The sequence below is a fragment of the Vipera ursinii genome (genome assembly GCF_947247035.1).
Source record: "Vipera ursinii genome assembly, chromosome: 1".
Lineage (NCBI taxonomy): Eukaryota > Metazoa > Chordata > Lepidosauria > Squamata > Viperidae > Vipera > Vipera ursinii.
The window spans coordinates 39,818,643-39,835,044 of record NC_139512.1 but is presented as its reverse complement, the minus strand read 5'-3'; the positions used below and the strand labels follow the sequence as shown (position 1 = coordinate 39,835,044).

At 37.6% G+C, this 16,402-nt stretch overlaps 1 protein-coding gene across 2 annotated transcripts in view; it reads right to left on the bottom strand.

The window, feature by feature from the left end:
* SYNE3 (spectrin repeat containing nuclear envelope family member 3) overlaps window positions 1–16,402 on the bottom strand; it is a 76,353-nt gene that overhangs the window by 16,415 nt on the left and 43,536 nt on the right. For both annotated transcript variants that reach the window (XM_083362641.1, XM_083362642.1), the window contains exons 9-17: window positions 14,565–14,747; window positions 14,199–14,342; window positions 12,923–13,057; window positions 10,275–10,424; window positions 8,670–8,833; window positions 6,085–6,166; window positions 4,268–4,420; window positions 2,486–2,635; window positions 977–1,015 (exon numbers count right to left, since the gene is read on the bottom strand). In XM_083362641.1, the coding sequence (XP_083218767.1) occupies window positions 977–1,015; window positions 2,486–2,635; window positions 4,268–4,420; window positions 6,085–6,166; window positions 8,670–8,833; window positions 10,275–10,424; window positions 12,923–13,057; window positions 14,199–14,342; window positions 14,565–14,747 (1,200 nt within the window). The remainder of the gene's footprint in view (window positions 1–976; window positions 1,016–2,485; window positions 2,636–4,267; window positions 4,421–6,084; window positions 6,167–8,669; window positions 8,834–10,274; window positions 10,425–12,922; window positions 13,058–14,198; window positions 14,343–14,564; window positions 14,748–16,402) is intronic.

Below are 16,402 nucleotides of genomic sequence, written 5' to 3'. Positions count from 1 at the left end.
TAGTGAAAAAGGGCACCAATGTGCCCTTGGATATCTTACATCAGCATTGTTAACTATTCACATCCACTTTAGCAATATTTCAGACAACATTTCCCGTGTAATAGCTAACTTGTAAGAGACCCAGAATATGCTTTCAAATATGAATACCAGCCCCAAATTTGACTGCCTCTGGCTTAACTAATCAGAGATTGCAGCATTGAGAAATAATTTTCTCAATGTGAAGTCTTCCAGATCTCTTCAATTTTACAACTACAGCACCATCTTGGGAATGCCTAGTCCACAAGGTCCCATGGGCCGACTATCCCATCAGTCAATTCCCTACTTAACCCCTGACAGTTAGCAAACTCTTCAAATGATTAGGTACTATTAAATAACATGATTTCCCACAAAGCTGGTTACACATGGTCACAAAAGTACAGAGGATGAAGCAGGACATAAAGTTATTAAGATAATGAATCCAAGCCAAGATGGAGATTATGAAGGTTAAAGTATTAGAATTACATGGCTGGTCTACTGAGAACTAGTAGTTATTGACTGCTTATCTGGAAATTCTTCAGACAAGCTGCCTGTTGAAGTCTAATTTAGTTCCTCTTTTATCCACAGCATAAACTTTTGGGAACAAAGAGATAAAGGCCTATTGTCTAAGAAAAGCCAAACTTGCACTACAGTTTATATGTACTTAAACACCAAAGGAAACATCTTCCATAGCTCTATACAAATTATTATTCTGTCTTTATCAAGAACATCTCTCTATTTCGACTTTGGAAACATTGATCAAGAAATATTTGTATTACCTGTAATTACCTAAACCAAACTGGCCATCTAACTGATGGTTTTGAAGAAATAATTCAACAATTATATTCTCCATAACAAGATAATTTTACTTCAAGAATTTCTAAAGGATATGTATATGTATGTATGTATATACACATACACATCCCTCCTACTTTTTTCTTGTGGACAAAAACAGCCTTACCTTTCTGAAGAGGTTTGGTTCTTTGAAATAGCTTGTCATCTGTTTAAAAAGATACAATTTTAAAGCATTAATCAAGAATGTTCCTATTTAAAGTACATCACAGCGTGGATACTGTTTGAAAAACTGTCTTTATTCGGACAACTTAGAAGTGCAGGCAATTTCTGTCTAATGAGTTTTATAGTACATACCATTTAAATACTAAATGGTTTCATTGCTTAACAATTTAGATATCAGCTTAAGGCAGAAATGACTTAGCTATTACTGACCCCTACTGATATGATGTTACTTTGCAGGAGGGTAGATGGATAAAAAATATAGACCCATAAAAACATTAAACACATTAACTTTTCTTGGTATTATCTTATTAGGCACATTTTTTTCCATTTTTAAAATAATTCAAACATGTGGGTATTGAGAAGAACAAAATACTCTGCACCTAATAAAATAAGTTCTGCCTTCTAAATATCAGAAAGCAAAGATTAGAACCAGACCAGCCAAAGGCAAAACTGGCCAAGAAATCCAAGTTTAGAATTCCAAAAAGCTGAATGGTGCTGAGAACATTAAATAAAAGTCCCATAGACTATATACTCGGCATCTCTTTTTCCTCTCTTTCCGAATGACATGTATAAAATAACAAGACATAGTAACATGCCAGAATTTCTCTAGTTTTACAAGGAAAAGCCAATGAAATAAATTTAGTATACTAATGTAGAAATGTTACACAAATCATATTCAATCATAGAAAGAAGGCTGTGTCCCTCCAGGTTTTGCAAATTAATATCTTTCACAGCTGCCCATGCTGGCTGGGACCACTGAGTGCTATAGTATTAACAACTCCTGGAGGGACGTGTATTTTCCACCCTTCCACTGGAAAGTATAGATACTACAGTCTTTAATGGCAGCTATCTAATGTGTATTCATCACATTAAACAATCAAAATAAGAGTAAATTTGGGGGGGAAGAAACATATTAGATTTATTTTTCATAAAGAAGCTATTTGCTGTTTCACTATTTTAAAGCTGCTAAGGATTTTCCATAACCACTATGAGATAAACTGCTTTGTATTTTCTGTAATATTTGGTCCTAGACAATTTTTGGCTGGACTGACCAGATTTATATTAAACATAGTAGTTCTGTTGGGCAGGAGGCAGGGTATAGAATAATTTTAAAATAAAGTTTAAGAATGGACAGAATAATCTGAAGAAATTCATAATCACACTACTTCTAACTGTCCCCAGATAATGTTGTTGTTGTTGTTGTTAGTTGCGAAGTCATGTCCGACCCATCGCGACCCTATGGACAATGTTCCTCCAGGCCTTCCTGTCCTCTACCATCTTCTGGAGTCCATCTAGGCTCACGCCTACTGCTTCAGTGACTCCATCCAGGCACCTCATTCTCTGTCGTTCCCTTCTTCTCTTGCCCTCAACCTTTCCCAGCATTAGGCTCTTCTCCAGTGAGTCCTTCCTTCTCATTCCCTAACCTTCCCTAACCCCATATAATAAGACCTACCAATGTGTTATTGGAGTCCTTCAGTTTGGACTTGTAGAGCATCCAGTGGTAACGCAACTCCTCTAGTTCATCCCAGTTCCGGCCAGCTGGTTGAAGATGAAGAAGTTCTTCAAAATGATACTGACCTTCAGGGACTCTAAGCTGAAGCTCCTGGAGGCAAAAGAAGTATCAACTTGAAAAGCTGAATAGAGCTCTGCCAACTTTGAAAATGATATATGTACTTATGGATAGTATCAAACCTGCCACAAACTTAAACCTCTAATTAGAAAATAACCCTTGGCTCTATTTGCTGAGCAAGGTATATTTTAATTAGAGATCAAGTTTATTGCAGTAATGCATAGCCAAGAACTGAGATTTGTGTGTCAAAATAGCTATGTTATACTTCTTAACTTTCATTTCCTACACCAATGATACCAATTAAACTCTTGCAAGCTGTTTTCCCAATAGTTCAGTTGTGCTCTAGTATGCCACTCCCTCCTTCTTGCAGCTGGGTGACCTTGAAGCAGCTTCTCAAGATGGTACAGTGCCTACTTTCAATTTCCCAAGCATGCTCCATAGTTCATGGCAGACCCTCACTGCATATCAGTGAAGTGTAAGCAAGCATAAAGTGGCAGCTGAATATAGCTTCCAGTAGCAGCACATATTGGAGGAATTTCAGAAGTATTTTCAAGCAGAAAAATTTGTAATAGGATTATCAATTTCACAAATATGTTAAAGCATAAACATATAATACAGTGTCATTCCCTGGCTTGGTACTTCATGTTTAGTATTTATCAGACTTTCAATTACCTTAAAATATAGACCTTGAGGTACTCTTGGATCTATATTGATCAGGGCATGAGATCTATGAATGAGTCATGTCCACTTTGTTATTCACAAGCTACACCATTTTGGGGAAGCAAAATTCGGATCACAGATTCATTGGTCTATTTGGATCATAATTATGTCCTTGCCTATAGACACAATTTGTTTTTCTCCCCAACAATGCATTTTATTGCCATCAATTCACCCATCAATAGATACATATAAACAAAATTTACAACTATTCAAAGGATCCAATAAAAATCTAAGAATGAAAAAAAAGACCAGAACACATTATCACTAGCAGCCAACACCCAGATAAACAAGGATTAATCCCAGACAATCAAGCAGAAAATAATTCTAATCAAGCCACTACCAAGGAGAAAATCACACTTCCACCAACGCAAGCAGAACAAGGGGATATAAACAGAGAGCAAACCCAACACTCACTCACACTGATGATGATAACCAGTTGATAATGAAGCATCTGCAAGCAAACAGCCAAGCTGAGACACAACAAAGACTCCAACAAATAGACCATTTCACACAATTCTTGGAATCACCTTATTGGCCTCCAATTTGTTTCTAGGAAATTTGAACATATTGTTTTGATCTTGTCTTAAATCAGAGATGGGGAACTTGTATTTCTGATTGTCACTAAATTGTACTACAGCAACTCTACTTGTATGACTGGAAGTTAAAGCTCAGGAGAAATTGGCTTCAAGATCTCTCCCCCCCCCAACCCACATTGAGGTTTGGAAGTTTCACTAATCAGAGTTTCTAAGGAGGTTACTGAAATTTGCTTGCAGAAGAGTCTAAGTTCAGTTTTGGCATCTTTAAGGAGAGATAGAAAAAACTCCTGTACAGAACTCTGAAAATATACTTCTAACTAGTCCAGTAGTCAAAACTGAATTCATAAACACATTTAACAACATGGTACCAAAATGCAAGGTTAATCTGGAATGCTGGAGTTGAACAAACCTGTAGCTTGCTATATCTTGCCTTGACTTCTTCACTGTTCGATGGATTCAAGGCAAGAATTTTGGAGAGCTTGTTGTTTTCTCTTTGCAACCATTGTTCAAAGTTCTTAATAAGTTGGAGTTCATTGGTATCTTCCCCCTTAGCCATTTTCCTCTGAATTATAGAAAACAAAGAAAAAGACATAATGTAAATGCAAACAAGAAAATAAAACATCTCTTTCATATATACATAGTTTCTGAAAGTAAATTGTTTTGTTAGAGTGCACAAGAGAAAGGAATTATTTCACACTGATGGTTAGATTAAATTAGGGGAGAAATGACAACATTTTTCTGAAAGATTTAAAGTACCATCCTAGGATATATACAAACTTGCATTGCTAAATAAGTCTTATTAAATAATTTGCTATAGTTACTTTTGAGACTGCAAAATTTAAACCAGGGGTAAGGAACCTGTGGCATGAAAGATGTAATAATAATAGTGAGGCACTACTGTGAAGAGGTTGTGGGGCTACTTAGATTTGGTTGTGGGACTTTTGTGCTCTGAGGAAGATGAGAGTTATGTCAGAGGTTCAACTTATATTGGACAGGTCTCATCAGACGAGCTGGATAAAGACTGTCTCTCCCATAAACAATCTGGTGAGATGTAATTTACAGAAGCCCATACTGGATAGCTTGTCACCTGGGTCAGCAAGGACCATGCTAGCTGTTAGAGTTCCTGAATGTCTGATGACAAATGGGTTAAGAGGACTCAGGATTGTTGACTGAGCAACCAGGACCAGCAGCTGCAGAACTACTGGAAGAAAAGCTGTTTATCTATTGCAAATATACAAAGATTGAAAACAAAGAACTAACAATGTGTTATTACAAATCAAGTCCAATGAGAAGAGGCTATCTGAAAAAAAACTACCAGTTTTGTAATGATAAGACAGATTATACTTTGATAAATAAATCCCAAAGTATCGCCTTCTCAGGATATTTTGACAAAGAACTCATCCACTCCTGTTTCTATTCAGGAAGTTGGCAAAATGTATTTCATGTGACCTTTGGAAATACTACCAAGCAGAACTGGTAGCTAATTTTTTGTTGCCCAGGCCCAGAATGGACTTCCAGAAGTGTCATCCACACAGAGAACCGATGGTTCACATATTTGAATCCCACCACTGCTACCAGTTTTGTAGTTTTTCTGTGATGGTTAGAAATAATTATGTTAGTAGTACAAAATATTTATTTTTTAGGCCATGTGCTTTTATTACTGAATGTGTGGTAGAAATGTGGATAAAGGAAAGAAATTGTTCTATTCAAACAAGACATTAACCAGTTCAACTAGGATACACTAACACCGTAAATAGCTCTCATTAGCAATATAGGAAGGTCATTCCAATTAAAGCTTTATATAATAAAAATGCAGGTAGTCCTCCACTTAGACCACAATTGAGCCCAAAATTTCTGTTGCTAAGCGAGACATTTGTCAAGTGAATTTTGCCCCATTTTAAAACCTTTCTTGCTGCAGTTGTTAAGTGAATTACTGCAGTTGTTAAGTTAGTAGAATGGTTGATAAGTGAATCTGGTTTCCCCACTGACTTTGCTTGTCAGAAGGTCGCAATAGGGGATCACATGACCCCGGGACATTGCAACCATCATAAATATGAACCAGTTGTCAAGCATCCTCCAGGTGACAATGGTGAAGCTGCAATGGTGTGAAAAACAGGCATAAATCACTTTTTCCAGTGCCATTGTAACTTTGAACGGTCATTAAATGAACTGTTGTAAGTAAAGGACCACCTGTATTCCATTAATTAGCTTATCTGGTTTTCTCACCTGTAAGTGCTCAGAAACAGCCACCTTTTCCATTCGCCTGTTGTCTATACAAGTTATCTTCTTACTCACATCAACTGCTGTCCTATTTGGAATGAAAGAGACTAAAATTAGCAACCAAAGAGGGGAGGATTCCTAATGTAATATGGACAACATTTGTAAATATACTGACTCTGTGCTTTGCTTCACATATATCACTAAGCCAGGTTTTTTAACTATGGTTTAGTGAGCAATTCAGGGTGTTCTCACAAAACAGTAAGCTATAAAGGGAGAGATCATTTAAGACATGGCTATCCAACCTTTTGACTTATCTGGGCCACACTGAATGAAGAGGAATTGTCTTGTGCCACATATAAAATATATAATTTAGTTCATGGATTTAAAATAAGAAACTTCCTTTATTTTTAATATTTTTATTATATCTTATGGGGCCGCATTACAAGTTGTCTAGGAACACTTGTGGCCCACAGACTGTGGGTTGGACACACCTGATTTAGGCTAAGTGAAAAAAAGAAACAAACTATTAACAAAAGATTATGATCAGATTGTATTTTAACAACATGAGAACACAAATCAAAAGATTTCACAACTTAAGTGTGTAGTATAATATGCTTATATGTATCTGCCTTTCAGATAAGTCACTCATGCCCTGATCAGCTCATGGTCTGATTACTACAGTACATTCCACACAGGATTGCCCTCAAAGATCACCTGAAGTTTCAACTGATCCAGAAAGCAGCAACATAGGCAATGATGGACATGCTTTGGTAGGTTCATGTAGCACTGTGCTCTGTGAGTTGCATTATTTCTGGCTTACTTGAAGATATTGGTTATTACTTAAGCCAGGGCACAGAATGGAGATAATCATGCTAAGAGATGAGCCCTACTGGGATCTGAATGCATGTGCTTTGAGCCTGTCAAATATTTCTGCAGCTTTCAGTACCATCAATTATGGTATCTTTCTGGAGCATCTTCAAGGGTTGGGGACTGGGAACACTTTTTTTACAGTGATTCTGGGTGGCTGTTCCCTTGTGGGGAGCCACGGGGATTGGTCCTCTCCTTGCTATTGTTTAGTATCCACAAGAAATCACTGGGTCAGGTTATCTACCCGTTCAAGTGATGACATTCATCTCTACCCAGTCTGTACTGTCCTGTGGACTGGAGGTTCTGAAGTTCTGGATGGGACAGAACAAGCTTAAACTGAATCCTAGCAAGACAGAGTTTGTTCATCAGGATGCTAGGATGGCTCCAGTGGTGACTCTTGATGGGAAAGTACTAATTCTGAAGGAGCAGGCCCATGACTTGGGCAACCTTCTCAGTAACATTAGATCAGCAGTGGATGCTTTCTTTAGCTTCATCTGGTACAGTATGCTGGTTGTGACCATACCAAGTATGAGAAAATCTGGCTGCAGTGACTCCTATCCTCATCCCCAGTTAAGACTATTGCAATAGCTCTATATACCATTATTTAGTTACCATTTGGAAGTTTCAGTTAATCACAATTGCAATGGCCTGGGCATCCGGTAGGAGATATAGGAATATAGCCAGCCGTACCAACAGGCTGAAAAATAGCTTTTATCCGTGGGCTGTCAGGCTTTTAAATGGGACATAATCTTATGCAGAATTGACTTGGGAGGCCGGTGTGTGGTGTAGTTGGTTCACATAGTGTGGTGGGATGGAGGGTTTGTTGTCACTGTGTGTTGGGGGGAGAGAGCACAGGGGGAGGCTCAGCTAATCTCAATGTACACATGTTGTACTTTGACAATAAAGGTTTATTATTATTATTATTATTATTATTATTATTATTATTATTATTATTATTATTATTATCTGATATTAATTGGGCAAAGCATATTATACTCATGGTATGGGCCTGCACTAACTCCCTATAGATGTTCTGGTGCAATTTAATATACCGGTGTTCTAATTTATAAAGTTGTTTATGGCTTGGAACCAAGTTATTTTCAGGATGGCATTATCCACTAAAACTGGCCTAACGTATTGGTTCTTACTGGGAAAAGCAACTGATGATGCCCCATGTTGGGAGGTGTGGGGGAATGAGCTACAAAGGAGCTGCCATTTGGTAGCAATACCAGCGCTCTGGAATGGGCTCCCTCAGCATATTAGATTAGCCCTGACCTTAGCTGCCTTCCCTAAGCAGTTGAAAACAAAGCTCTTTGGAGAATATTTGGGGCTTGATCCTCTTCATTTCTACTGGTTTGGATGTTTTGAACTTTTTGATTTTTGTTTGATGTGTTTTCTGTTCCTGGATTTTAGTAATTCTGATATTTTAATGTTTGTACTCTTAACACTGCTCAAGAGTCTAGTCTAGTGGGAGTGCAGCAGGATAGAAATCTAATAAATAAATAATAAATAACCTTCTTAATTGTAGCCTGTATTTAGTACAGCCACAATCTGGAAAACAGATGCACATACCTTTTAAATATTAAACAAGAAGAAAATGACATTATAGTCATTGCTATTCTTGATGGATATCCCCCATCCCCCTGCTTTTGTTTTTTTTTCCCCCAGCCAGCTACATTTCAGCATAAAAAAGCCCTGAAACAAAAGTGCAAAAACCTTTTTACCGTGACATTAGGTTTTCAAGAAACTTGAATGAGTCCTTCAACTTCTTTACTACAGCCTGGATAGTCACAGCTCCCTCTGGAGAAGTGTCTTTCATAACCAAATGTCCATGGGCTTCAATGAGATGTAACTGGATCTCTCTACCTGGAAACTCAGTTTGCAATCTCTAAAAGGCACAAGATACAAACACATCAATGTACTGATGGAAGAGAATATTTGCAGTTCACGATTGAACTGAGCTTGGTGGCTTTCAAATGCAGGTATTTCTTTACCAAACTAGGTAACGATCAGTGCACTGATGATGTTACTTAGCTTGATAATGATACATCTGCAAGAAAACCACCAAGCTCAGAGAGCACCATGAAATCCATATCAGTGCACATGATACATGAAAATAAATGCTTAAGATCATTATTATATTTGCATATTTAGCTCTGAGTCAGTTTAAATTTTGTTAACATTTATGGCGTTTTTCATTAATATAAATGAAAGACAAAGTGCATATCTGGAGTAGGATCTTTGTCATTTATTATGAAAAGTTGTCAAATATTATTAATGGAATCTTATGTATCGATGACATTATTATAAATGAATACCTAAAATCTCTAAGAACAGCAGAAGTCCTCTTCTTAATCAGACCAAGGTCTCCTTTAAACTAGCAATGGAGAACGAACAACTTTAAGTGCACAAGTGGTTTTTGGCCTAAGTTCCAAAAATCTTGGAAGTATCACTTCATGCTTCTAATAAGAGTAATCTGTTTGTACCTTGGCAGCCTGCTAGAATATACAATTTTGACAGATCATCATATCCTTCATAGATAACATTTTGTTTCCCTTGGTGATATCAGATGTGCTGTCAGAAGTCAACCAGCAGGAAATGAAAGGTAAAAAGGTAAAGGTAAAGGTTCCCCCGCACATGCGTGCTAGTCGTTTCCAACTCTAGGGGCTGGTGCTCATTTCCATTTCAAAGCCGAAGAGCCAGCGCTTGTCTGAGGACGTCTCCGTGGTCATGTGGCCGGCATGACTAGACGCCAAAGGCGCACGGAACGCTGGTACCTTCCCGCCGTAGTGGTCCCTATTTTTCTACTTGCATTTTTACGTGCTTTCGAACTGCTAGGTTGGCAGAAGCTGGGACGAGTAACAGGCGCTCACTCTGTTACGCGGCACTCGGGATTCGACCCGCCAAACTGCCGACCTTCTGATCAACAAGCTCAGCGTCCTAACCCACTGAGCCACCACGTCCCTTCAAGAAGTCAACCAGCAGGAAATGAAAGGTAGTGTACTTCAAACAATATGGCTTCTTAGCAATGATATTCAGAAGTGTATTGTCTCTAAATGTGGAGATTCCATTTTTATACTGTTGTGTGAACTACATATCATTTCAAGTTCCATAATACAGACACATATAAATTTCTTTTGTTTTTAGTGTTCATATGGCCTTTAAAAACAGTGCAGTTCAAAATAAATAGTACTTCCTAAAAATAATACATGGCACCTTGCAAATATCTTGCTGATTCCTAAACTGTAGGTGAAATGTAAACCTCAGTTGAATCCTCATTTTTCTATCCATTGGAAAGATAACCTTGCAAGAGAAGAAAGGTTCTTTACCTCCAAGTCCAAAATTGCATTGTGAGTTGTAGCATCACAGTAATATTCCACTTTCTGTTTGGTCACGGTAAGCCACTGTTGGAATTCTGATAATTTGTCATTAAAAGCCCAGTGTTTCTGAATATGTTTCTTATTTTGTGCAATCATGATCTGCAAAGAACCACAGGAAGACCCGTCATCATTTATAAGGGAACTCATTGGATTTCTTTCCTTGGATCAAAAAATTATGTAGAAACTTTTCTTGCAGTTTCCAAAATACACCTTAAGTGTCCCTAAAATAAACATACCAAGATGAAGACAGGATCTTACCAGTGGCTTACAGCATCTTCCAGAATCATTCAGCCAGAGTTGGGTTGATATTAACGAGGACTGGGTTTTTTTTAATCATCTCAACAACTCTAGAGGATGCTATAAGTCAGGGGTGTCAAAATCGCAACGTCGTGTGACATGTTGTGATGTAATTTTTTCCCCCATTGCTGGCAATGGGGTGGGCGCGATTTCGGCATGACGCATCTGGCCCATGATGCAGTTTGACATCCCTGCTATAAGTTATCAAAAGAAAAATACAAGTAGTCCTTGTTTACTCATCACTCATTCAGTGATCGTTCAACGTTGTGATGGCACTGAAGAAAAAGACTTGTAGTATGTTTGGTGGCTGAAGCTGTGGCCATTGCAGCATCTCTGTCATGTGATTATTATTTTGGGCACTTGGCAATCAGGGTGCATTTACAATGGTGACAGGGCCCAGGGTCACGTGGTTATTATTTCTTACCATCACAGCTAGCTTCTGATCAGCAGTGTTAATGAGGAAGCCAGCTGGAAGGTACAAGTTGTGGTCATGTGACATCACATTTAACAACTGTGGGTAATTTGCTAATGATCACAGCTGGAACTACTGTCATATGTCAAACACTAATATGTAATTTTTCACTTTACCAACCACATCTTTTAGCAAGAGTGCTAGTTCCATTTGAGGGCAGTAAGTGAGGGCAATCTCTAATTGAAGGCTGTAGCGTTTCCTTAGGAGCAAATTCTATTGAACCTAATACAACTTCCACCAAAGTAGGCATGCATGAAACCATACTGCACATTTTATGATTTCCAGATTCATACTCTATCTTCATTTTATAAATTGTTTTCTTATTAAGAAAAATAATTTCTCAACAATAAAAAGCCCTGAAGTAGTTTGTTAAAGTGAATGACTATTTAACATAATTTTACCTTCACTAGCAAAAACATCTAGAGTTGCAGATCTGAATATGGCCACATAGTGGTGCTCCACAAATAAAAATGCCTTATGCTTCCCTTTCTGATGAAGTACTATGTAGCCAATGAAATACTGTACTTCTAATAATATCATTATTTATTTTTATTGTCTTTCTACATTCATTGTTTTAATTACTCAGAACCAAATAACTCCAGTTGTCATTCTTTGCTTTACACTTTTAACAAAAGGCAACTTGCCTTGGTAAAAGCAGCCTAATTTACTCATCATTTGAAACTCTTGGATCACATAGCAACAACTTCCATCACTTAATAACTTCCTGGAAATGGACTGATGTTGATAAAATTACATACTCCAAGCATTGCTCTATCATTCAACAGAGCAATCATTTCACAATAGCAAATGTTACATGTAATAAACATAAATGTACAGCATAGGCTTCTATTACATTGTTCCCTTCTGAATTATAATGGAAAAATGCCAATACAAGATGCATCATTAGTATTATTAATCCAGCTGCCCAGATTCACTATATTGTATGATGGGTGGTATACATTTTAATACAATAAATAAATAAATAAAACAAAGCAAAGCAAAGCAAAGCAAATCAATATTATTTCTCCCATTATTTACACCAACAATCTGCTCTCTTGGATAAAGGGGTCCTGGGCATGGCCCCATGATTCATCTCTATTTGGAACATATCTGGAAAATCACTAAAAGAAGACCTAGAGGCAACATCTCCATAAAGGTAACATCTCCAGGATGATTGGTGGAAAGGCAAGGGCCTGTAGAGGTGGACCATTTTACTTACTTGTGTTTACCAAAGAACAGAACTGTTATTATTATCATGAATTTTGGGATGTTACCCCACATTTTCTTCTGCTTGTTTGGAATCCCAAGAGGAGTAGAAACCCTGTCATAAGGGTCCATTATGAACCATAAGAAAAGATGCAGGTTGCATGGGCTGATGAACATATTTTTCTGGATGGCTCTCATCTAAGAAGCATGAGAAGTACTTGCTGCACCAGTGCAACAACTGCTGCGTTGGATGGGAAGCGAAACATCTTCAAGGAAAAACAAAGAAAGTCCAGTTGCCTTTTGAAAAAGCGCCTTTGAGACAACCATGACTTGGATGACTGAGAATGAGACACACACCAGGACAAAATCATGCAGTTTAAGAAAAAAATAGGAAAAAAACTCCTCCAAGTTCAGTTCAGTTCTTGGTGGCTTCTTGGACCCATTTGTGTCGTCATCTTAGCAACAGTAAGTGATTTGTCACTGTCTTCCTTGGTATCTCTGGGGTTCCCTTAATGTCTCCCATTTAAGTACTAACAAGGCCTGACTCTGCTTAGCTTCTAAGCCCAGAAAAGATTAGCTGAGTGCTGCCATCTTTTGAGACTCCTTCACCAAAATGAGTTACCTCCAGTGATCTCTTAAGTATTTGATAGTCAGAAGAACACTGTTTTATTTTATGCATCTGTGCTGGGTCTGACTGAACAAGTTTCTCTATTTCTTCCATTTGGACTGCACATTCATCCAGCTGTCCTTGGATGCTCTGTAGAAGAAAATTGCATTTTGAATAAGTTTGCCATGCAGGATGCTGTTCAAGGAATCATTGCATACTTGAAAACATCTTAAAAGAACACACTGTTTGAAAATGCACATTGTTGTATCTCAAAGGGATAGAGTCAGCAGGATAATCTACAAGTAAAAGTTAGTTCTAATCCTGCTAATTATATTTTTAACTGGAGCTGCAGAAAAATGAATCATCTACCACCTAACAATCAAAGCATATACTCTGAAACATAAACCACTCCAAAAAATTTCCAATGGGGAGAGGTTATACTGTATCTTAATTATGTCATGCTCTTCCTACATTGGTTTGTGTATTTTCTGCTTGTTTGGTTTGGTTTAACACACTTATTTTAAGATGCCACATCTTATAGGGTCTTGGTTCTTCACCTGTCAAGATAGGATCAGAAACATGAACTGTAATGTCCAGATAGATGGCAACACAGGTGAGAACTAGCAAATGAAACTTATTTTGGAAGAAATGTTTATTCCTTTAATGTACATCTTACTTCTTCATCGCACCTTTGCCAATTACACTGTTCCTCTTTTCTTTAACCTTCATAACAAACTCATAACCTTATGAGATAGATTAAACAGAATAGCTGATTGTTTCAAGAACATCCAAGTAAGGTTTGTCACTGGAAATTTAGGGATGTACCTCTATTTAGTTCCAAAATGGCAAAAGTGCTGCAGCAGAGGAATGGACATGCTTCCAGTCGATGCCTCCTTATAGGAACCACAATTCTTTCTGCCTCACACTCTAGCCCGGGGGTGTTAAACTTCTGGCCTGCGGGCTGGACGTGTCATGCAGAAGCCGCACCCACCCCATTGCCGGCAATGGCAAAACAGTCCCGATATGTTGCGCGACATCACGTGACTTCGCGAGCTTGACATGTCTGCCGTAGCCATTCAGTTTCAAGAATTTAGTATGTGTTCTTGAAACTGAATGGCTGCCATCTGAGCCAGAAAGGAGGTACAAGTCTTCCTGCTTTAAGTCTATACTCCAAAAATGATAGCTTGGGGGCTTTTGTTTGTGTGACATGCATCACATCCATAGCGGGCTGTGCCTGTTGATTACACATTTTGGAAAGGTATCCTTTTGGATGGTTTTTGATGCCACTTACCTCTAGCCTTTGCAACCGAGCTTCTTTACCCACAAGATCTGGCAGCAGTTCTTTTTCTGCATTTAGCTTGACTCTGAGAGCAGATAACTGTGTTTGCAGAAGCTTGAAGGATGCATCAAAGTCTTTATGCTGTGATACCAAAGCCTAGCCAGAGAGAAAAAGTTGACTTCATGCCAGTCCTGAGAGCATGAATGCTTTCTGCCAACTCACAACACAGACCTGTGAGTACATCAGAATTAAAATAACAATCTGTCTGAAGTAAAAACTGAATGGTGTATTAATCATTGTAGTTGATGATGTATTAATCACTGCACTATTAAATCACAATTATTCTTCTTACCAGCTGACTTTTTAGAAGAAACTTACCTGTAACCTGCTTTTCCTCTGGAGGAGCCCTTTGTGCAGGTTTTCTAATTCCTTTGTAGCATCACCAACCTCCTCCAAGAGTAACTTTGCTCTCTCCTCTTTGAATATATTACCCAGGAAATCATTTTTCATCTGGACTTTCAGGAGTTGTTCCTTAAGATGGGAGCTTTCAACCAGAAATATCTACAAAGGAGAATATTTGATTGTTATGCATTTTTGTCAATCATTTTTATTTTCCTACTCTTTATTTATTTTATTTATTCTAATAAATTTATTTATTCTAATACTCAGAAATACTATTAAATAGTTTTATCAGCATGTAATTTATAACAACATATAAATGTAGCAGCATAATATATCTTTAGCTACAAATATCAGAATAGCACATCAAAGGTATTCCCTGCAACACTAGATGGAAACTGAAAGTTGCACTATGAATAAGCAGGTCAGAAAGAGCATTGATGCTTTTGAACATTGCTATGGAAAATACTATGGACATCCAAGGAAACAAGTAAATGAATAACTGGGTCAACCTAGAATTCTCACTTGAACACAAATGACTAGACTCATTATTCCCCTTTGAACGTATTAATGAAAAGACTATTTTTATGGAGAAGGTTCTCTGGAGAAGACTCTCATGCTGGCAACGTGGAAGGAAGATATGTTACATCTTTTACACTGTCAGTTACAATGACAGAGGGTGTCCCATTTGAAGATCTGGAGAAGACATTAAGAACAGATCATAGTGGAAAAAATCTATTTAGAAAGTTGTACCTATATTAACCACATTGATTTAGAGACAATGAATGAGACAAGTTTATAAGAGATTGGAAGTTGTTTGTGGACTTTCTGAATGTAAAGTACAATAAGAGATGGTTAACAAAGAGATTTGAAGACTACTTTTGCTTTTGGGGGTTACCTATTCACTTTCTCATTTAACTGAATAGATGGTGGGTCGACTTGATTGATGGACAACAGACTTCCACATTGGTGACATGTTTTTATGTAACATAGTATTTTTAGTAAGAAACTATTGATGGGGAAATAATTGTAGACCTGTTATGCAAGGGGTGAGGGAAATGTATCAGATATTTAAGATACATGTTTCAGCCTTCAATCAGGGTGGACATTTTATGTTGATTATTAATATTAATGGTATATTTGTGAGTTGTTCTACCCTCATTTTTATTATTGATCTTTGGTTGTTTTACATATAGTTGACATCTTTTTCTTTTTATTCTGTATTTTAAATTTGGAGATGAATAAAAAAATATTTAAAAAGTAAAAAAAAAGCAGAAAAAGAAAGTCTATGGGGTCTGTAAGACCTGGCACCAATCTAATGGCAATCAATCTCAACATAAAATTAAAGAAATATATGGGCATATAAAACTGCACTAAACTACACAGATGGCATTGGGGAGAATTCCTAAAGCTCATGTAAAATGGGAAAAGGGGAAGATCAGTGGATTTAACTGGAGAGAGCATTTTACAACTATAGTTCTTCTATTAAAAAGCCTCGTCTTTTTTCAGATGAACCAGACAACAGAGCCTTGGACTCAGAATTCAGAGCTTTATATGTGAGCAAGTAATATTTCAGAGAATGGTCTTAGCTAGGTAAGGCTTCAAATAATCTCCTACAACTGTTTCCCAACCACATTCTAAGGAAATCCTGGTTTCCTGGTGAGCTCGTGAGGCTCTGCAGAGTTCCAGGACACTGACATTTCAACCTAGGGAGAAATAAAAAAGAAAATCCAAAGTGGGCAGGAGGACAAAGTAGAGAAATTGGCTTGCACCAACTGTTAATAGGTGAGAGTTAACTTTTTAGGCATTTAGCAGTA